Source organism: Callithrix jacchus, chromosome 4, assembly GCF_049354715.1.
Source record: "Callithrix jacchus isolate 240 chromosome 4, calJac240_pri, whole genome shotgun sequence".
In the NCBI taxonomy this organism is placed as follows: domain Eukaryota; kingdom Metazoa; phylum Chordata; class Mammalia; order Primates; family Cebidae; genus Callithrix; species Callithrix jacchus.
The window spans coordinates 144,981,656-145,004,749 of NC_133505.1; the positions used below are offsets into that span (position 1 = coordinate 144,981,656).

At 40.5% G+C, this 23,094-nt stretch overlaps 2 protein-coding genes across 5 annotated transcripts in view; one reads left to right on the forward strand and one right to left on the reverse strand.

Moving 5' to 3' along the window:
- The window catches only part of ARFGEF3 (ARFGEF family member 3), a 182,280-nt gene that overhangs the window by 50,514 nt on the left and 108,672 nt on the right, over positions 1–23,094 (forward strand). For all 4 annotated transcript variants that reach the window (XM_035296841.3, XM_078370168.1, XM_035296844.3 and 1 more), the window contains one exon: positions 18,132–18,200. In XM_035296841.3, the coding sequence (XP_035152732.2) occupies positions 18,132–18,200 (69 nt within the window). The remainder of the gene's footprint in view (positions 1–18,131; positions 18,201–23,094) is intronic.
- On the reverse strand, positions 5,214–5,518 carry PBOV1 (prostate and breast cancer overexpressed 1). The gene is given in 2 exon segments (XM_017971427.3): positions 5,214–5,437; positions 5,440–5,518. Coding segments are annotated over 2 exon segments (303 nt in total).

The window sequence follows — 23,094 nt, forward strand, 5'->3', positions numbered from 1 at the left end:
AAGTAGAGTGATGGTGATTGCTGGAGGCAGGGGTGCTTAGAAGGGAGGAGCAATGGGGAGATGATGATCAGGAAACATGCTATTATTTTTAACTACTTAAATATCAGGATTGGAGGGAAATACTTCAGTTCACAACAGACCTAGCCTTAAGTTAATTTTTTGTAGTATACTTTTATCTTAGATAAACATTTTGGCCAAGCTGCTAGAAAATTAATGATAAGATAACTATACTTTGGGTAATGTTATTATTAACATCAAATAAAACTTGATGGTAACCTGACTTTGATAGGTCACAAGTGGGGGTTCCATGATCATTTCCCAGTTCTGAGATTTGAAATACTTATTTCGGTATAGAGGTTGGTTCACAGTATAGACTTTCTGGCTTAGAATAATGCGTTTTATCTTCCTTCTCTCTGCACAAGGAATTTCTATATCAACATTTTAGTAATCTCCAGAAGCCCACACCCCTTTATCTTGTAATTCTGTAATACTTATAATGACCCAAGTAAAGCCTCTTACATAAGTCCTTGTTTTGCTAATACCATTAATGTATTAAATGCTTTTACTGTATTCTCCCAAAAATTATATTTATAGAAGAGAGAATTAGATGAGTTCCCAGGGAAAAGACTGGATTTCCATTACATATGAAGGGTATGTTAATTTAGTCTTGGTGCTTCTATATGACTCATTCTCATGATAAATTATTTAAGAAATTTCCTATAAAAATCTTCCAGTCATTTTTATGTAAGTATTTTGTAGGCATAGAAAATATTTTATTTATTTTTAAATTATTTTTTTTTTTTTCTTTTCTATAAAACATTTAACCCCCTTGTATGCAACTCATTCCTTTTAAAGAAAAAATTGAAATGTAAGGCTGTGTAAATTTGTTTTTAAACTATACAGTGTCTTTTTTGTGTAGTTAACACACAACTGAACATGTCTTTAGATAGCCTTGTCCTGGTGGTATTTCCAATAGCTACTATTGAAAATGTGGCTAAAACTGTACCTTGCCTGGTACAGTATGGGGTTTGTATATTGGCATGGAAATTTAAAGCAGGTTCTTCTTCGTGCACAGCACAAATTAGTTATATATGGGGATGGTAGTTTTTCATGTTCAGTTGTCTCTGATGCAGCTTATAAAAACAATTGTTCTGTTAACTGAATACCACTCTGTAATTGCAAAAAAGAAATCTTTTAAAACAAGGTATGGTGGACATCTTCAAATGTTGGTCTGGATCTACTAATCAAGAGGGATAAAGCCACATGAGGCAGTTTTCGTTTGTCTGTCCAACCAGAGCGTGGCACATTTTTATATCAGATCCTAGGTGTTATTTTTTAGAAGTTAGATCATGCATTTTATTCACATGTTGGTATCTGTTAGTGCTTATAAACATGAGAAATTGAACCAAGTCAAACTCTAAAGAGTATGGAGCAATTGTATTAAATTCCTGAAAAGAAAATGACATAGTTTCCTTTTGTGGAGATTCCTCCAAGATTAAACAGAAACTAGCCAATAATGAAATTCAATATCCCGAGGATAGTATTCTCATTTAGAAAGGAGGCCCTAGACTTTCAACCAGAGGGTTTAAAAAAATCAGTGATGCTTGCTTCTGACAAATTAAATAGGAATGAGGTTAAATCACTCAGACTAGGAACTATATTCCACAAGGGGGAGAAAAGGAAAGTTTGATTTATTGAAATGGCTATGGAACCCAAATAAAAATTTTACAGCTTGAGCAAATAAATGGTCAGAACTGTAGTGAATCAGAAAGATTCTCTGAAGGTAGATTACCTTTGAAATGGATTAGTCTATTGAATACTTAGGTTAAATACTCATCTGCTTTGGCAACATTTTCCTGTGGTGTGTGCTGTTTCCATAAATGCCAGACAGACTGTATAGGAGCCATGGTACGCATCTAATGACTTCTCTGACAAGAATAATTAGGACTTGTTTCCCTTCTTTCTGATGGATAACCTTTAGTGAGGTTATTAACTGATACAGCTGGCTGAGTCTTCACAGGCTGTGGCGTGGAATTATGGCTGGCCATCCGGCTCTGTAAGCATGTGAGCGACGTGAGTGTCCTATCTGAGGAGGGCAGGCTGGCTTTGGCGATAAGGAAGGAGATGATATTGGACACTGAGATGGCATTTGATGAATATTCTGTTACTGGGTATCTTGTTTTATGTGCATCTTTAGATAATAGAAGTGAATGCTGGTGGAGTGCTTTACAGTTTTTAAAGGAGAAATGACAGGGGCTGATCATTTGACACTTATGCACCAGGCACATTGATGCTAAGGTCACACAGCTAGTGAAATGACCAGGTCACTATCTGAATCATAATTCAGCCTGAGGTTAAACCTGTGCTCTTAAATGGTGGGTTACCTTGCCTGCTAAGTCTATCCAGGGAGACTTGTGGGTGCTAGTCACTGCTCTTCTTGTATAGATGATGGAGCAGAAAAGCCAAGCTACAGGCTAATGAGGGGTAAAACTAGGAGTGGCTCAGAGTCCTGTGTGTTTTCCGTGCCCTCCCATGATAGTGATATTCCCTCACTAGTTCTATGAGTTAAATTCACATGTAAGAAGGAATCAAAGTGTCTTTTCCACTAAGTTAGCTAATGGGTCTGGGGTGTGTGTGTGTATGTGTGTGTGTTTGTGTGTATGTGCATGCGCGTGTGAGAGAGTTGGAGAAAGGGAAAGAGTGTAATTTACTGTTGGAGTATTTTGTGGTTTTCTTTCTTTCTTTTTTTTTTTTTTTTTTTTTTGAGTTGGAGTTTTGCTCTTGTTGCCCAAGCTGGAGTGCAGTGGAGTGGCATGATCTCAGCTCACCGCAACCTCCACCTCCTGGGTTCAAGCGATTTTCCTGCCTCAAGTAGCTGGGATTACAAGCATGTGCCACCATGCCCAGCTAATTTTTTTGTGTTTTTATTAGAGACGGGGTTTCACCATATTGGTCAGGCTGGTCTCAAACTCCCAACCTCAGGTGATCCACCCACCTTGGCCTCCCAAAGTGCTGAAATTACAGGTGTGAGCCACTGCACCCAACTGGGGCATTTTTATGTAACAAAAGACTAGCAAACATCTACAGAAAATACACAGGTGAGAGAATCATGGACAAAAAGTTTATCTGTATGGCTGGTATTCCTAAGCTTCAAGGTATCTGTTTAGAGTTCTGGTGTTACAAAGTGGAGGGGAGTGTGCTTTTAAATTATGTATCAATACTGCTGTCAGTGCCTTGGTATGGGAGTGAGAAACAGGACAAAGGAAGAAAAGCTATGTTTAGTCCCCTCCCAGTAATGTTTTAAGGGCAGAGTCTTACACTTGGGATGTTTCTTCAGATGGTTAGCTTTGACGTTCTTAACTCTGGGCATTTGGTCTTCTAGAGTTCCTTTTGGGAAGAATGTGATCATTAGTGAAGTTTCAGAGTGAAATGGCTAATTTGTCTTGCTTCTCATAACAGGGAGAAATCTCTTCTTAGCCTGAAGCGACCAAGACACTTCAGAAGATTTGCAGCAATCTCTAGCATTAAGGAAAAATCCAACATTTGATGAAAAATGTTTAACTCCTGAATGTGTCATTGTTGGAGGTTGATCCAACAAGCTTGCAAACATATTGTTTGTGCAGTTAATGCAGCAAAGTGTCTAAAATCTGTGATTCTGCTAAGTAAATAGTTCTCACACAGCCTTCTCTCTTCCTGCTCATAAGGTTGAGTGATGAGAATCTTTTTCTCCTTTGCAAACATATTGATATAATTCCTGCTAAGTTCCGTCACATCTTTCTTTACTCTTTGATTTGACAGCCTTCAGCAGATGGTAAAAATATATGAAAAAGTAAGTAACAAACATGGAAAGCTTAGAGATGTGATTTTCCTTTGAAGAGTTTGTGCATTATTTTTGAGATGGAGATTTTCATATTATCTATTAATATCTTTTTAAAGCACCACCATTTCCAAGTGTTAACTATATTTAAGAATCACTCTACTAAGTGTCTTAAAACTTTTCCCACATAATTTTATTTAAGGGAGTATAAATGCAGAGGCCCCCCTCACTTATTCTAGATCTTCTCTAGTTCCAAATAGAATGGGAAGATTCTCTGATTTTGTAATCATTTATTCAGCAAATCTTTGATTGTTTTCTGTGTCAGGCACTGTCTTTACTGTGGTGGAGAAAACAAAACCAAAGAAAAACACAGTCTGTGTTTGGAGGCTAGTGATAAAGTCAGAAATCAAGTAAATGCATAAATCCTCTAGTCCCTACTGATCCACAGTTTCACTTAACGTTGTTTCCACTACACATTGTAATGTCTCCTAAACTCTTTTTTTTTTTTTTTTTTTTGAGACAGAGTTTTGCTCTTGTTACCCAGGCTGGAGTGCAATGGCTCCAATCTCGGCTCACCTCCACCTCCACCTCCTGGGTTCAAGCAATTCTCCTGCCTCAGCCTCCCGAGTAACTGGGACTACAGGCACACACCACCATGCCCAGCTAATTTTTGTATTTTTAGTAGAGACGAGGTTTCACCATGTTGACCAGGATGGTCTCGATCTCTTGACCTCGTGATCCACCCGCCTCGTGATCCACCCGCCTCGGCCTCCCAAAGTGCTGGGATTACAGGCGTGAGCCACCGTGCCCGGCCGTCTCCTAAACTCTTGACTCGGGCATGACTTGAAAATTTCACTAGTTATTAAGGGAAAACTAGTGACATACTATGAGTATTGTTTTTATCCATCTGGTGCGTAGCACAGCATCTGGCACATAGCTTACTAATTCCTTGTTAATTTAGTTATTGACTAATGGAGGGACAGAAACACACGTGGCAGTTTTTAATGGCCCACTAGGGTAAACAACACACCAAAGAAACTAAATTGAGATAATAATCTGTGAGTACAAGAATGAGAAAGATCAACATGGGTTTATATTTTAGAACTGAAATAACATCCTACGTCATCAAATCCTTTTCATAAGTAAATTGAAGTTGGAATGGTTTAGTTACTTGGCTGGATTTAAACAGTCATTGGTAGCAGAATTGCCTTTTCAACCCTTTATATTTATCAGGAAAGGCTTTGCAGCAGGGCTGAGAGTTTATGTGGTCAGCGGATGTATGGTTTTGGATAGGTAGAGAAGCCAACACTCCAGACCTAGGGGTTTGAGTAAACTAAGATCAATGTGAGTAATATGGCTGTGAAGATAATGAAACATAAGAGAGGGTGGAAATCCCTCACACTAGATAGGTATTCACTGAGGAATCTTTCATGGTCAAGTGTGTCTGCAAGTGTTCGAGAATGGCATGGTGTGACTGTTTTGTGGAATAATCAAGGAACTCTGTTGCCTTTTGACTTCTTTTTACTTTTTCTTTTTTTTTAAAAAAAAATATTTTGTAGCAAAACGGTGAGAGTGCAGCTTCTGGAGCTAGAATGCCTGGTAGCCTTGGGAAGTTACTTTGTGCCTCAATTTTCTGATTTGTAAAATGTGAATAATATTGTGCATATCCTCATATTTCTGATGACTTAAGAAGGCCCTCATATTTACTACTGTAAATTGAACTGTAGCTCTCTAGCTTAAAAGAATAATTTTGTAAATTGTCATATATCAGCACCTCAATATATTTAAGGTCCTAACCATCAGCCATGAGTCCACAGTCCAAGGAAAACACCCTCTATTAGCTGAGCTAATGTTTCTGCTCCATCCTGCTAGGTGAAGTTCTTGTGATTTGATTATTCCATAAGAGCTCTGTAATTATTAAGTGTCTCAGATCTAGAGACTCAAGTTGGTTCTAGCCCTTCAACAACCTTATCTTGAGGGGCTTGCTTGGTGAGGTCTGTAAGTGTCAACAGTAAAACTATCAAAAGTCCTATGTTTATATTGGCAGAGACAATTTGAGATGAGCTTCTGATTCTGCAGAGTCTGAGAGGGAAAGAGAAAAAGAAGGAGAGTGAGGGTGTTATCTGGAGCATACCAGTGAAATTTGACTTCTTAAAAATCCAGCTGTGAGATTAAGTCAAAATAAGTTTGTTACAGGTTAAACTTGAAAAAATAAGTTATTGAACTTATTTGTATTGAATTTTTTTGTTTTTAGACCTTATTTTTATTGGTTTATTCAGCAAATATATTTTTGTAACCAACAGTACATAAAACTGGGATTAAAAACAAAACATTCAAAGTCAGGGGCTTATAATTTAGTAGGAAAGCAAGAGGAGGCAGGCTATTACCACAATTCAAAGTAGCTGTGTATGTTTAATCAGAAGGAAAGTTCAGTAGGCGTGTTCAGGAAGAAGAAGCGTGTTTAGCAGGAGAGAACATCCTTCAAGGAGAGGATATTATTTGAGTTGGATTTTGAAATATAGGTAAAATGTTGGGAGAGAGGGTATTCTTGGTAGAGAAAAAATGTCCTGGAGATGGAAACTGTAATTAGTGAGGAATAGTGGATGATGAATCTGAAAGGCAGATTGAAGAGGTTCTAGAAGGCCTGCTCTCTGTAAGCAGGAAGCGATCCTGCCAGAGTTGTGTGTTAAACATGGAAGGTGAGGAGAGGGAGGATGGGTTTGCAGCATGATCTGGGAATCAGCAGAACCAAGTCAGTGGCATCGTGAAAGATCTTATTGGAAGAGGCTGAGCCAGTGGTACCAGGACTTAATTCAGGTTGGTGGCAGTAGGAAGGGGCCACCTGGGCTGAATGCAGAAAGGTGTGACTGAGTGCACTGACCTGGTTTGCAGAGACAATGAGGAGCAGCTGGTGACTAGTGGTGGCATGGGCAGTGAGTAGATGGGAAAGGAAAGCCCAGGCTGCCTGCAGGACTCATAGCTAGAGTCCAGTAGGTTGAGCGCTGGTCTTAAGGGGCTAATTTAAGAGAGAGAGAGACTGAGTTCATATTGTCATGTCTCAATATTTATATTTAAATTTTGATATCTGTGTATGTGTGCATACTATTTTAAAAGACTAGTTTAAAGAAATTCTAGTAGTTTAACATGGGCATTCCAAAAAAGAAAAAGTTCATTGTAAATCCCAATATGTTGACTGATTTTTGTATACTGATTTCTCATCATATCTACTTATGTGCTGATAGTTATATTCATTGTTTTTTTAGGATTTTCTTTCTTTTCTTTTCCCTTTTATTTTCTTTTGGCAGGGTTTCACTGTCACCCAGGATGGAGAGCAGTGATGCAATCATAGCTCACTGCAGGCTTGACCTCCTGGGGATCAGGTGATCCTCCCACCTCAGCCTCCTGGGTACACCACTAAGCTCAGCTAATTTTTGTATTTTTTGGTAGAGACAGGGTTTTGCCATGTTGCCCAGGTTGGTCTTGAACTCCTGCATTCAATGATCCATTCGCCTTGGCCTCCCGAAGTGCTAGGATTAGAGGTGTGAGCCATCACAGTCAACCTGTTGCTTGCTTTATACTTTAAATCATAAGCATTTTCTACATGGCTATCTATATATATTCCTTTTTTTTTTTTTTGAGACGGAGTTTCGCTGTTGTTACCCAGACTGGAGTGCAATGGCACGATCTCGGCTCACCACAACCTCCGCCTTCTGGGTTCAAGCAATTCTCCTGCCTCAGCCTCCTGAGTAGCTGGGACTACAGGCACGCACCACCATGCCCAGCTAACTTTTGTATTTTTAGTAGAGACGGGGTTTCACCTTGTTGACCAGGATGGTCTTGATCTCTTGACCTCGTGATCCACCCACCTTGGCCTCCCAAAGTGCTGGGATTATAGGAGTGAGCCACCATGCCCAGCCCTCTATATATATTCCTTTAAGTACACTTTCGATGGTGGCATATTTAAGAATTGTATTTTTTATTTTTATTTTTCTATTATTTTCCATTTTATTTATTGTCAATACAAAATATTTAATCTATGTTCTAGATGAAAGAGAAATCTGATTTTTGTATACTGATTTCTCATCATATCTATTTATGTGCTTATAGTTATATTCATTGTGTGTACAGGATTTTCTTATACCCTTGTTTCCATGAGAAAATGTATCCTGCATTCTACTGAAATCTTAGGCAAGAGTCTATTTCTAAAACATGAACTACTTTTACAATGGAACAAAAAAAGTAAGTCTTTTCCACTCAACTTTTGGGTGTAGGTTCTGTTACACTTGCTGGTCTTCATGTCTGATATACACTTGCTGGAAGGGCGTTGACTCAGCCCTTCCACAGTAATTTCCTTTTCTTTTTCCCACTGTAATCATGCGTTATTACCCAGCGGTAATCAACATGTAACTGACCAATCCAGTTTGTTCTTCCTAAGGGTTGGAATGAGTATACCTCATCTTGACCAACTAAATTGCCAACATAAACACAGTGGAATCTCCTGGAATTCACTTGAAAGAGTGAAGCAAGTTCATATTCTAAAATAAATATGGTTGGGACTGTGCTTCATGTATTGGAAACCACCCCAAAATGCAGTAGGCAGTTCAGGCTGGGCTCAGCCGTCCTGTTCTTTTGCCGATCCCAGCTGGACTTACTCAGGCATCTTCACTCGGTGGCTTGGATGGGGCTGGCTGACTTAAAATTGCTGCATCAGGTGCAACTGAGAAAACTGGTGCCTCTTTTTATAAGGCTTTTTATTAGAAAACCTTTCATTTTCTAGCATGGCAGGTTATCTGTGTGGTGGCAGTGGCAGGGAAAACTGAGGAACTCAGATCCCCAAGTGTTTGGGGGGTTTAGTTGGTTTGCTTGCTGATGTCCCATTGGTCATTTCAAGTTAATGGTCACTCCATACCTCATATTTAAAAGGTAGAGAAATAGATTGTTTCTTGATGGGGATATCTACAGGGGTAATTAAGAATTTTAGAGCAAGAAATTAGCTGTTTACCATATTAGAGTCTTGGTGAGGTTGATATGATTTTCATGAAATGGTACAAAGAAATTATTTGGTCTAATATGTCAATATCTGGGATGTTTAGAAACTGAAATTAAGGATTACAATGTAAGATTTGGCCAAGGGAGAAAGTTTAGAAGGGAGAAGAAAATATAAATAATGAACAGATTATTTGTTCAGATGAATTAGCTAAATTAATTATGATTAATATTTACATATTTTTTCTATGAATATCACTGGTACAGTATTTCCTAGAATTAGGTGCTAAGGGCATATCTGATGAATATCAGTAACTTCTAGTGACATCAATAAAGGCCAGAAAAGAACCTGTGACATGACCATAAGCTAATAAGTAATTTGAAAGATTTTCCACCTTGAATATTTAGGAGCTGTAGCAAAATCTGTTTCCTAAAAAAAACCTCTCAGAATAGCTATTTGCCAGGGATTCAGCAAGTTGAGCCAGAAAGTGACTTGTTTGATAACCTGCTAATAGTGGTAGCTGTTTTACGAAATGAAATAACTTGATGCATTTTCTTAGGGTGAAAATAAAAATTGAGGATGTAGCCCAACTACTTGTTGTGACTTGTAGTCCACAGTCTCTGAAGCAAAGGGAAGGATCAATGGCTCATCCTAGATCCTCTCTGGAAGTCCTAGATTCTAGCTCTGAGCCTTTTGGAATTAGAACAATGTTGTAGAGCCAGGGGCATCCAATCTTTTGGCTTCCCTGGGTCACATCTGAAGAATTATGTTGGGCCACACATAAAATACACTAACACTACTGATAGGTGATGAGCTTTAAAAAATCTCAAAACAATCTCATAATGTTTTAAGAAAGTTTATGAATTTGTGTTGGGCCACATTCAAAGCCATCCTGGGCCACATGTGCCTCATGGGCCGTGGGATTGGACAAGCTTGTTGGTTGAAGTTCTGAGCTGTGTCTACAAGGCATGTGGGATAGAAATGAATGAAACAGTTGTTCTCCCATGGGGGCAATTCTGTCCTCAGGGGACATTTAGCAATGCCTAGAGACATCTTCAGTTGTCAGAACTGGCAGTGGGAGGGAGGAGCTGGGGGATGAGGGTACTGCCACTGCCATCTATTGGTTAGAAGCCCAGAATGTGGCCAAATATCCTTCAGTGAGCAGCACAGTCCCCCAACAAATGGAATTATCTTGTTTAAAACATGAATAGTGCTGAGATTGAAAAACCTGACCAAGTAAGAAAAAATGGCTTGTCTTTGTCATTCCACATTTTATTTGTTTATTTATTTTAATTTCAATAGCTTTAGGGGTACAGGTGACTTTTGATTGCATGGACAAATTATACAGTAGTGAAGTCTGAGATTTTAGTGAATATGTCACTTGGGTAGTGTACCTTGTACCTGATACATAGTTTTTTATCCCTTATGCTCCTCCCTCCCCCATTCTGAGTCGTCAGTGTCCATTATATCACTCTGTGACATCCATACTTTAAAGAAAGGGAATGTCCTCTGAAAATTCTTTGTTTCCTCTGTGACTCGATCCCTCCCTCACTCCAAAGATAAACATTGTGCCATTTTGCGAACTTCAGAAGACTAAGTCTGCTTTGTTTTTTGTGCCTGGACCATGAGGGGAAAAAATGTCTGTTGATATTTCATGGTCTAGGTACACTTTCAGCAATTAACACTCCATTTGGCTGCACGTGCGGAAGTCAGGCACACCCTTCACCCCAGAGAAGGGCATTTGATATCTCAGTATTCCTGTGCTCATCAGTGAATTTTCCATTCTTGCTGCCAAATTTGACAGAGTAAAAAAAGAACTGGAATGTTGCTAAAGAGAAGGAATTATGCAATGATTTTTAACTTTATGAAGTTTAAAGCCAATCTACATGAGAGGCCAGAAGGGAATGTGTGTTAAGTAACAAAGCTAAATTCTCAGCCAGAGCCAGAGTTGGGCTTTGAAATGTGCCTGGCATTAAGGTTTTCTCCATGCACCAAGAGAGACAAATGCAAGGCCTTCTGTGGGCTATACTTTTTCGAGGCCTAAGTAGCGTATTTTGTTTGGTTCGATTTATAAATAATATCTGATATTTTGAAAAAGGAAACCACAGTTCCCCACAAGAAGGACACGTGTGTTAAGATAATTTTTCACAGTTTAAGAAAAAGGAAAAAATAAAGTTATTGTTCATTTGATATGCCCTCATGCCCTCCATATGGCCTAGGGGTAGATTGACTCCCCCGAATCAGCTCACATTTTGATGGTGCCCTGTTTGTTCCCTAGGTTTAATTTATTGATTATATGTATTATAATGTGAAATTTAGAGTTCCATGAAAGGATGAATACAGCATTACACCTTGTGTATTATTGTGTTAGACCCTGACATGCCTTCCCACAGAACAGTGCCTTTCCCCATTTGGAATGTTCATTACAGCTTATTGTAATTCATTATTTTATGACTATCTTCATACCAAATGTTAGCTCTGCAAGATTAGATTATCTATTTGTTCACTGCTGTGTGCCCAACACCTGCCCTGGGCGTGGCCTCTAGTAACACCTCAGCAGTTACTCGTTGAGTGAATGAATGGGAGCCTGAATCATGACACACACAGGGAGAGGTAGCTTGGCCATGGAGTTGCTCTCTCGTCACTTCAGGAATCACTTCTTCACCCCCGAGTCCTCTGGAAATGGTCCTGCAAAGGGCTCTGTTGGAATCTAACAGAAATGAGCTCTTCAACTCATAAATCCTGTGCAAGTTACCGTTTATGGTGGTGAGTACAGAAGATAGATAGGTTCTCAACAGAGCATAAAGGGAAATATCAGAAATGTCTCATGGGAGATGCTTTCTGATTTTACTAGAGATGATTTTCTCCCCATCCAGAACGGGGTCCTGCCAGATTCATGTAATTTGCTAATCCTGAATGAGGGATTACCAAATTATAATTTCCCTAAATAGATCATCTGAAATTCCAGTATTACCTTACATGGTTACAAAAATTGCCTTTCACCAGTCAGGGCACGTGGATCTGACATTCAGATGCCCAGAACAGTTTTCTTCCATACCACGAGGGCTGTTTTACTACATTGTCTACACATTTTACAGTAATGAGTAGGCACATAGATGCACAGTTCCACTGAAACTGTGAGGCTGACCATTCATCTGGACATTTGAGAGAAGATACTGAGCACAGGCCAGGACCCAGCAAGTTGCTTTGAACAAGCAGGCCTCAAGAAAGGTAGACCTTACTGCTAAGAAGCTGAGAAATCCAGTCGTGTGTGTGTGTGTGTGTGTGTGTGTGTGTGTGTGAAGTATACAGATTTAAGTAGTGTATCTAAACTATTCCAAATTGCCCTTTCTGTAGCATTAAATACTTTATATTATGCAATTTGAGCAAATTATATTTCTATTCTCTAAGGCATGTTACTTCATTAATATATAATATACAGCTTGGTAAAATATGTAGGAACAGTGGGGTATGAGAGATCTCAGCCAGGTTGATTAGGACAGTAGGGCTTGGTGGGAGGGCAGTGGTAGGATGGTACCCAGGTTTCAGACATGGGTGACCATCGCCTTCCACTTTCCCTGCATCTTTTTTCCAAATGCGCAACAGCCAATTCATTGCCATTGGAACAACTAGGAACCGACTTTGACATCATCTATATCTTACTAAGTGCCTGTTTTATCTCTCTGACTTCCAATTTTCCCTAGTTTATCTCCTCTTAGTTATGATTTGTTGGCCTGACCAGCCCTAATATGTGTGAAACACTTACTGTAAGGCATTTAATTTGACATCCAGTAAAGTTCCAGCTGATCTTCCCAGCATCATCCCTGGCCTCTGCTTTCACACTTCCATGCCTTGCTCATGACACTTCCTTCCCTTGAGGCATCTTTCCCTCCTTTTTCTCTCCAGTATCGGTGCTTTGTTCACATGTCCTCTCATCTGCAAAGTGTATCTTTTCCAAAGTTATTGTGTCTTCTGGCCTTCCAAATTAATACATGCTAAGGACTGGGAAATCAGTCCTTATATACCTCACAATTGCAGAAGCATTTATCACAGTGAGCCTTGAAGAACAGTTGCAGGCATTCATTTCTCCAGTAGATGATGAGATTTTTTTTTTTTTTTTTTTTTTGTCAAAGACTGTGCTTCCTTTATATTTGTAATCCCACAACAATTAGAACCTTAGTGAATAATGACTGGAATTGAATAAAAGTCTAAAAGGGAGAACAGAAAGAAGAAAGTGGAGCTGGGTCAGAAAAACGATAACTTGTGGCTTTGTTAAGACATGGAGTGAAAACCAAAGGTTTTATGCTTTTCAATATGGATTATCTGATATTTCTAAGTTTTTTTACTTGAAATAAGCTTAATCATCTTTGTTGGAATAGCTACCATGAGCTACATCAAATGAGACTTGTGTAGACTTCTCCATGAGAAGACAGCTGTAAAGATCTGTCTCATCTGCACTATTTCTTTAAACATTCATTTAATTTGTTTGATCCTGTAAATATCCCTGGAAGGTGGGATGTGAATTTAAAGGTAAAGGGCTAGAGGACATAGACAAAGTCACACGGCAATTAAACGCTAAATCACATGCATGATCATGTCCCATTTGTGGCCCTGACATCACAGCCTCTGCTCTGCCCTGATCATGGGCGCTGGGCAGGGTGTGCCTGACAGAGAAACCCCCAATTATGACCAGGACATGTCCTTGGGAGAGGATTAATTCAGGATGTTCTTAGAAGAGCACATCTGCGATTTGGTACTCACCATCATTATCCATCCATATCCATCCCTCTCTAATCTTAATGTGGCTGTATTTTCTAGATTCTTACCCCTTGTGCCCAAATCTTGCAATAAATCAGCTTTGCTTTCTCCTTTCAAGTCTAATTCTATTTTTTTTCCTGTAAACCCAGGGTTTCTGTGCACATTTTAAATTGAGGGATTGCTTCTTGCACATAGTAGCTGTTCAGTCATTGAGTTTTTAAAGTGATCTGGGACTTTTATTTGCCATTGTAATGATTTTTGCCTTTTCATGGAAAGCTTTGCCCCTGTTTTTCCTGTTTTCCTTGTGGCTCATTTATGGAGGCAGTTTCTGCAAGCTGCTATAGATTGCAAGACACTGCCCATCACTCAAGTTCCTGCTGTTCCATGGTAATTTAGTCAATATGCTTTAATGACCCTGCGAAGGATAAATTTTTAATAAAATTGCCCTTGATATTTAGCTGCTTCTGTTTTCCATGGGACCAACGTGCTCAGAATGTTAATCTAAACTTGTTGCCCTCTCATTATGCAATGGAAGTCAGATGATTTCAATTTGTTATTGCCCTAAATTTTCTGCCCCTACTCTGTGTTTTAATCTGGCAAATTAATACATGCTAAGGACTGGGAAATCAGTTTCGATAAGTCATTTTTTATCTGCTGCATCATCCTGGCTAGACACTCTGCCCTTTGTATATTTTGTGAGTCCCAGGAGGGCATGGAACCATCAGCCCTGTAATAAAAATCTGCTGTGCTTTTCAACCGACAAACTGCATGAACTTAAGGAACTGGCTTCATTAATGTGCTTTACCTTCCTTTCATTATTTCCTGTTGTGTTCAGATATATATGTTATACTGGGGTTTAGGGGTGTCCTCAGCTCCCCTGAAAGGATGTTTCTCCAGGTTCTTGGTCTCCTGCTCTCTCAAGAATGAGAGAGGGAACCATGGTGCAGTGCATAGTAAATGTTGGACTCAAAAGTGCTTGTAGAAAGTGATTTATTTAGAGAGAGAAAGAAAGAGCTAACTCTCACACTGAGTGAGAGAATCCAGAAAGATGGAATCCAGGAGAGGAAAGCAGCTTCCACACTGAGTGAGAGAATCCAGAAAGATGGAATCCAGGAGAGGAAAGCAGCTTCCACACTGAGTGGAAGGGAATAGAGAGAGGTGGAGTTTAGGAGAGGAAGACAGGCTTCCATGAGAGATTGTGGAGTGGACTCCAGAGGGGAAATCCAGGAGAGAGAAAGACAGCTTCCACGAAGGGAGTGTTCATGGAAGGGGATTCAAACATGGCATCCAAAGGGATGTGGAATAAGGGGACTTTTAACCTGGGAGGAACCCCCACCTTCCCTAAGACCCTGGGCCAATGAATGGAGTTCCTTAGAACTTCCAGTGGAGTGATTGACTTTTTGTTTCTTCCTGCACCTGCAAAGTTTGAACATAAACCGTTAGATGGGAGGGGAGTACGGCGCTGGGAAGTTCTTGACCTTAAAACTACACGCCCTTGTGGACCCGGAACACATTCATATATATATATATTTATCTCAGTGAGTCTTTGAATATTGGTGGCCAGACATTAGGTGTGAAAAGCCTTCCTTCCAACATTTTGTGAACATGGTCAGCATTGGCTGGGGGCCCGGGTGCAGGTATCCTCAGCTTCTGTGGACTGTTGCAGGGAGGTTTCCCTCTATATATGCTGGGCTTCCCTGCAACACAGGGTGTCGAGCTTCCTGCATTCCCCTGAGAATCTTGATTACTGATACTGCTAACTCAGCACCCTCATGGAACTGCTCCTACTTCCAGCCGCTGCTGCCGAAAAGCAGCTGTTGCTCACAGAAAACTGAGTCAAGTTTTGAACGCTTCTTCCTAATCCTACCCTGGTGTACCTTGTATGAATGCATAGAGCCACGGAAGGCAGAAAGTCGATCGTCAGTCCTGTAAGCAATGTTAACAATTAACCAGTGCGGACAAATATTTGCCATCATTATTTTCATATTGTAAAGTGGTGGCAGTCTTTATTGTCAATACTTAAAAAACCAAGAGCCCAGATGGACTGAGTGGTCTCTGTTGGCCACCACCACCACCACCACCTCAGACTCCCCATACCCCTGCCGTGATATGTGGCACCAAAAATAAAAAGCTTCAAAGTAAGAAAGCATCGTGAGAATGTCCTGAGGGCCTTTCAGAGGCTCAGCGGATGGTATAGTCTAATGAGAAGATTGCAAATAAGCAAACAAGTATTTATGAGACTGATGTCTGCTCGGAAGTAAATGAAACAAGGAGATGTGATGGGGAGTACACTAGAGAGGGCGATCCGGGAATGTCTCTCTGAGGGGGCGACATCCGAGTTGAGACGGGAAAGAAGCCAATCAAGCCACATGGTAAAACAAGTAGAGGAGGAGCCAAGGACAGGGCTTTCCAGCCATGGGACCACCACTGTGTACTTACAGGGGCCTGGAAGATGTAGCTTCCCTCCAAGCCCAGGGTAGGTCCTGGTGACCCCACTGTCCTCAGCTTTCATCCCTCCCTGCCTACCAAATCCCAACTCCCAAAGATTGTCAAGAGACAGAAGCTTTCATTTCCTATAAAGCCAAGCAGCAATTGCTCCCCTAATCCCTTTTTCTCAATCGCCACAGCACTTAGCCGACTTTTTTTTTTTTTTTTTTTTTTTGGAGACAGAGTCGCACTCTGTCACCTAGGCTGCAGTGTAACAGTATTATCTCGGCTTACTGCCTGCAACTGCTGCCTCCCAGTTTCAAGCAACTCTCACGCCTCAGCCTCCTGAGTAGCTGGGATTACAAGTGCCCACCACCGTGCCCAGCTAATTTTTTGTGTATTTTTAGTAGAGACAGGGGTTCGCCATGTTGCCCAGGCTGGTCTTGAACTCCTGACCTCAAGAGATCTGCCCACCTTGGCCTTGCAAAGTGCTGGGATTACAGGCGTGAACCACTGTGCCTTGTCGACTAAGCAGATTTTATCTGGAGTTGATTCTTGGATTAAGTCCCTTTAAGAATCGAAAGACTGAGGAGCACACCTGCAATTAATACCCACCCTTGTGACTAAATACGGCAAAAAGTATTTCTTCCCCTTTAACTGCATTCGTACTTGCTTTCTCTGAAGGACTGGCCTAGCTGACAGCTAAGACTATGAGATGGGGAGAGATTTCTTTTCATATCTAACAACTGCAGTTTTTGGGCATGCTGATTAGATGTATATCCTGTATTAGGTAAATTTGCTAGGCTTTTCTGCTCCTTCATGAATTGAACAGATGAGAAAAATGCTCACAAGACTGCCCCTGACCGGCCAAGCTGCAGGCAGGGCATGGCTATGGGGTTTGAGATCAAGGAGCAGACACCAGCACTTTCGTGTCTGTTTTCTGTAGCAAGAAAAGTCAGAAGCTAAGTGAAGAGGGAGAGAGTACCCTCTTATCTACAAATTGAGAAGTATTTCTTAAAATGCCACAGGCCTTTATTGATCTGTTCCCTAAAGGCCTACAAGTAGAAAGTGAAGTTTTTAGTGATCTTTAAAGATCTTGCAAATGTCATCCACCCGTTGTCTGTGTATCTTGGAAAATAAGGGAAGTAAGTAAACCCCATGCAGCATTCTGGAGGAAACTGCAAGAGGGAAGAGGAAAATGCCATAAAAGAATTTCTAATTCCGTGTGGATTTGGGAAGGGGATAGGAATAGAAAATGACACTCACCTTTGACTCCCAGAAGAGGAGGAGATGGCTTTGCCTAGTGAGTGAGCACATGGAGTCAGACTCCTTGAGTTCAAATCTCAGCTTCACAACTTGCTACCTGTATGACCTTAGGCAACATATTTAATTATAGGGTTTTAGTTTTCTCATCAGTAAAGCAGGAGCAATAATAATAACACTTTTTTTTTTTTTTTTGAGACGGAGTTTCGCTCTTGTTACCCAGACGGGTATGCAATGGCGTGATCTCAGCCCATCGCAACCTCCGCCTCCTGGGTTCAGGCAATTCTCCTGCCTCAGCCTCCTGAGTAGCTGGGATTACAGGCACGCGCCAACATGCCCAGCTAATTTTTGTATTTTTAGTGGAGGCGGGGTTTCACCATGAAGACCGGGATGGTCTCGATCTCTTGACCTCGTGATCCACCCACCTCGACCTCCCAAAGTGCTGGGATTACAGGCTTGAGCCACCGTGCCCGGCCAACAACACTTATTTTTAAAAGATCATCCTAGATAAGTCATATGGAGTGCCTAGCATTAAGCCTGGCATTTTTCAAATGACTGCTACTAAACATCTCTTTTTTGGTTTTTGCTGTTACTGGACACACGTCCTGGAGCTGTTGAGAGATGCTGTTTTTGGCCAGTCTTGCAAGTCCATTCCATGGGGAGAGATTAGCAGCCTTTATTTTGTAAAGGATAGTCTCTGCTTTATTAAACACTGTGGCCACTAATGAGAAAGCAGTGGATGGGCTATAAAGAAACATTAGATAAAGCAAATAGCAAAGGAATCATAAAAATAGGACTCCACAAAGGGCATATGAAACAATAGTGAATTTCCATACTGTTAACCCCTTGCCCCTTCTTTCATCTCGCACCTTGTTACAGGTTTTACTGTGCATCACCTACACGCCGACATTTGATCTGAATGGGAGTGCTGTGCTGAAGATCGCTGAGGTGAGTACTGCCTGTGTCCTGTTCACAGCTGCTTTACCTCTAACTGGGATAAATACTGGGGTGGAAGTAAGCCCCAGCACTGGAGTGAACCCTTCTGTGATTACTACCATGGGGAATTTCTGCTAAGAACTGGATCTGTGGGAAGCATGCTGTGTGGCGTGCCATCCTTGCTTGTAACGCCCTGTGGCTCAGAGCCCTGCGTGTTTGCATTTGCTTTGCTTGAGGCCTTAATTGTGGGAATAACAGTACTGGTTCCCCTTACCCTGCTCTACCCGGGCGTATTGCCTTCTCGGTCTAATTTGCCTAAGATTCATTGAAAAGCGTTTGATTTTAAAGAATAGTTTTTAAGAAATTAAGTAGGAGATTTAGAGAGATGTTTATAGATTAAATCCCCTCCCCTTCAAAACCCTGATGAATGCCTTTTGTAATGATAAAGGCTTCTCTTTCCCAATAGGTATTGCAGCCCAGAGTAATATGTGCCTTCCAGCACTCCCAAGAATGTGTCCAACAGAAAACTTGGCTTCTTGAATGTCTGGCATATGCCTTTGGCTTTTAGAAACATTATCATATCAAAGCTGAACTTTAATATACTTAGAATAATTTCCCTTCCATTTCGTGAAAAGAATATCTTCAGGATTTGTATGCTCTGATAAGAGTATACATTCAAATGACAAAAAGGAACGATTTTCTGAGTTCTGAAATGAAGGAGAAAAAGGCTAATTATCAGCACTCATGGAGAGTACTTACATTAGCAGATACATGTGCTTTTTATGGTATCATGTGGTATTAAAGAGTTACAATTAAGAGAAAATTATTTTTGAGCATATAGAAAATTTTTATGTGACTGTCAAAAGAGAAAGCAGCAGCCAATCAGCTGACCTCTCATTACAATACAAGTCACTTTTAAAATATGTATTGATATAGATGGAAAGAACACTTCCCTTTAACACATTTATATATATACTCTTTACAAGTAATGTAATCAAATAATTATCAGTGTTTGCTTTCAATTGAATTTTTTTTTTTTTTTGAGATAGAGTCTCACTCTGTTGCCAGGCTGGAGTGCAGTGGCGTGATCTCGGCTCACTGCAACCTCCACCTGCCGGGTTCAAGTGATTCTCCTGCCTCAGCCTCCCAAGTAGCTGGGACTACAGGTGCACACCACCACGCCCAGCTAATTTTTGTATTTTAGTAGTCTCCTGAGTAGCTGGAACTGCAGGTGCACGCCACCATGCCCAGCTAATTTTTGTATTATAGTAGAGACAGTGTTTCACCATGTTGGCCAGGATGGTCTCAATCTCTTGACCTTGTGAGTCACCTGGTTCAGCCTCCCAAAGTGCTGGGATTGCAGGCGCGAGCCACCTGGCCTGGCCTTTAATTGAATTTTAAGAGCCCCGTGAGTGCTTTCATTGTTTGCAGATTCACTTTTCAAAAGATAGTGTTGTTTCTGAGAATAGGAAGAAGCAGGATTGGTGTGTAAGAGGCTTGTTAGCCCTTTGCCATCTGAAGGAAGAAAGGGGAGGTGCCAAGCTACTGCCCCTGCCAACGGAACTGGGGGGAGAGGAAGACAAGGAGCAGAGGATCTTCAGGAGGAGAGGGCTGCGAGGGACCTCAGCGCTACCCCTGGATAGGAATAGTTTCTCTCGAGGTTGTTAGTATCAACCTCACGAGAACTGGTTTTTGAATGAGAGAATGATTGAAAATATAATTCCTGAATAATAGGCACACACCACCAAGTTTGGCATGAGTGAAGGATGTTCACTGAGAGTATCTGGAAGCCACAATAAAAAGACTCAGCAGGCCCATCCAGATAGGATGCAACAACTAAATACTGTGGCCTCTTCCAAAACCAGGAAAGGAAAAACAACAACAGATCATAACCAAAGAGGAATATAATGATAAAGGCATTTGAGCTTGGTGGGAGAAAAAAGTGGGCTCCAAAGTCCCACTGCTTACATGTGAAATCTGGCTCTACACTTCACAGTGGTGTTGCCTGGGATACCTGTGCCGACCTCGTGTTTGCTCTCTGTAGATGAAATAAGTGACCCTTGCTCATAGGGTGGTGTGCTAATGAGACAGAAAAATACAATCCACATAAAAAGCTTTTAGTGCAAGTCCAGCCACATGGTAAATGTGAAATGTCTGCCATTGCCACTTTTGAAACAGGGAAGCAGTTTATAAAAGCATCTTAAAATAAACCATTTAAAACGTCTGTGGAAATGTTAAGAAGGAATCTAGATGTTCTCTTCCTGCTTACTCTTGTATACATTGACTGTTACTCATGAATCGTGTTTACCCTGAAACCTGCTGATCAGGAAGTGGGATGTGTACTTAAGTATGAAAAAATGAGGCTATATCTCCAAGGTACTGAAACTATAAAAGGATCATTAAACTCTCAAAATGTAAATAAGAGGGCAGCTTTCATTTGTGTATCTAAATTTAGCTTGCTTAATTAAGCTGCAATAATGAAAGGTTTTTAGAACAGCATCCTCTGTGACAGAGGAAGCATACGAAATATTACCAGATTTAAAAATGGGCAACTGTGAAATAGCCAACAAGCACTTTCTGCCCAATTCCATGAATAATCATTACTAAAACTCCATATGGATACATAGCCCTTCTCTTCATTCATTGAAAGCTGAGCCCAAGATTTCTCTTAATACTATGCCCAGAGTAGCAGATACATTGAGTTTTCCGAGGAAAGTTACCTTCATGTAGGAAAAAGCTGTGAGAGTAGAAATTTCCGAGGTCTTGAAGTAAAAGAAAAGGTGGAGCTACAGTCATGAAGATGGTTGATGGTGTTCCACTGGAAAGGCTTTTATACCTGCTCAAGGCTTCGCTGTGGGATTTCTCAAAGGCAGAAAGCCTTGTTCATAAATGCATGTTTGCTGGTTTGTTTTTATTGACTCATGGAAACTTTTAGTCTTTGATTCTGTAGCATGCTATCAGGGTCAAGCAAAATCTTTCTCAAATACCATTTTTTTCTCTAAGATGCATACTTTCAGGGTATGAAAAACACCTTTTTTTTAATCATTATTCATGCCAGCCAGCCAGCCCTCCATTCCAGTATACTGGTTAATAATAATAGCTACTAGCCATTGAGTCCCTAAGGCATAGCAATAAGTAGTATTTTACGTGTCTTCTCTTTTAATCTCTGCCACAACTTAATAAAGAACCCAAGCAAAGTGTAGTTCATGTGCTTGCTCAAGTTTCTACAGCTAGATACTCAAATCCAGACTTTTAATATTGCAAACATGTGCTGTGAATCACTCTGCTATATTGCTTCCTGGCTCCCCTCAGTCTTAGAGAATGTTAGTAGAATCTTGCCATAATAATATTGGCAACCGACTGACGTTCTTAGGAGACTTATACCCTTGGACCTTTACCAAGGCATTTAGTTAAATAATTGTTCTATGGTGTTTTTATATACAAAGCTCAAGTGTTGATTCATTTTATTTTTTTGTGACCATGGATTCAAGTGACCGTTGGGAATATGCCACTTTTTTGGATATCTTTCCATATTGATAGTGTATCTTCTCTGAGCATTCTGTATAACACATTGGAGGGCTAGAAGTTAGTAATAGTTTCACTTGCTGCCCTGGGGAGCTTGAGAAACATTGAAGCTCAACACCGGCCACCAACGATTCTAATTTAACAGTTCTAGTTGTCACTAAAGTATTTTTGAGATTGGGCTGGTTTATAACTTTTGAAATGTTCAGTGATACTTTTTTTACTCTGATATGGTAGCATTGTTTCTGAGACATACCTAAAATAAAATGTTCTACAACTAAAAAACAGAGAGTCTCAGATATAATCCCACAGAAAAATACACAAATACCCTAATCTGTTTTATCTTGGAAGCATCTTGTTAGGTTCTCTGTAAGAGTGAGAGGAGTAACCCCACCTCCTGGCAAGAAAACTAGCAAAGGAAACAGGACCAAGACCTCCAGCCAGTTGAGACCACTAGAGTGAGGAAGTCGCATTTCAAGGAGTTTGACTTTTCCTTCCTGAAACCTTTTCTTTCCTGTGTGCCAATCTCTATGGATTCTGGTTTGACTCCTCTGAGGAGTCTGGTCTTTAGCTAGTTACTGCTAGATGGGCTTTGAGCAAGCTAGTGCTTCTTTGGCAAGGAATTTCCACATTTCCCTTAAACCTCTCACTTGCTTGGCTCTTGAAGTTGTTTGGAGTTAGAAGACACACAGACCAGTGTCTCTACTTCATTTTGGACTAGTTCATAGGACAGAGTGTCACAGCAGACCTTCTGTAGACCAAGTAGATGGCATCTGGGAAGGCGCAGGAATGGAGGGGTTAAGGTGTCTTAAGCCATTTTAATATGCCAATGTAAGCCATGAAGACAATAAAGGAGAAAGAGGCAAGTCACAGTCAGATTTCTCTGGGTATGCCTGGCACTTTTAGAATTTACTTTTGAGTTTATATCCAAAAGGAAAACCAGCAAGCTTCCCTGTCTAATGTGGTGATCTGACTTACTTATATAGCTGTTTCCTAGAAATAATAAAACAACTTCAGTTCACCCCGTGTATATATGTATGTTTGCATCAGCAGGACCAATTTTATAAGATGCCTCTTGCCACATACCCACTTATTCATCTGTCTTGGGAAGGAAAGAACAGGAAATAGCCTGGCAACTGAGTTGTCAGCATGATTAATCGTGGGGCTTAGACTTCTAGTGATAGCCAAGATTTTCTCTGGTTCTAATGTGTTCAAGAAGGATTTATGGTCTTCCCTATGTAGACATTCCCTCTGCTTGTTTATAGCTTAATCTCTGATCCTTTCTATTTTTAATCACCATAATTATTTTTCATCCCTATAAAAGTTTTTCAATTGGAAATATACTAGGTCTTCTCTTTATGGAACTTATTACTCAGTATTAGGC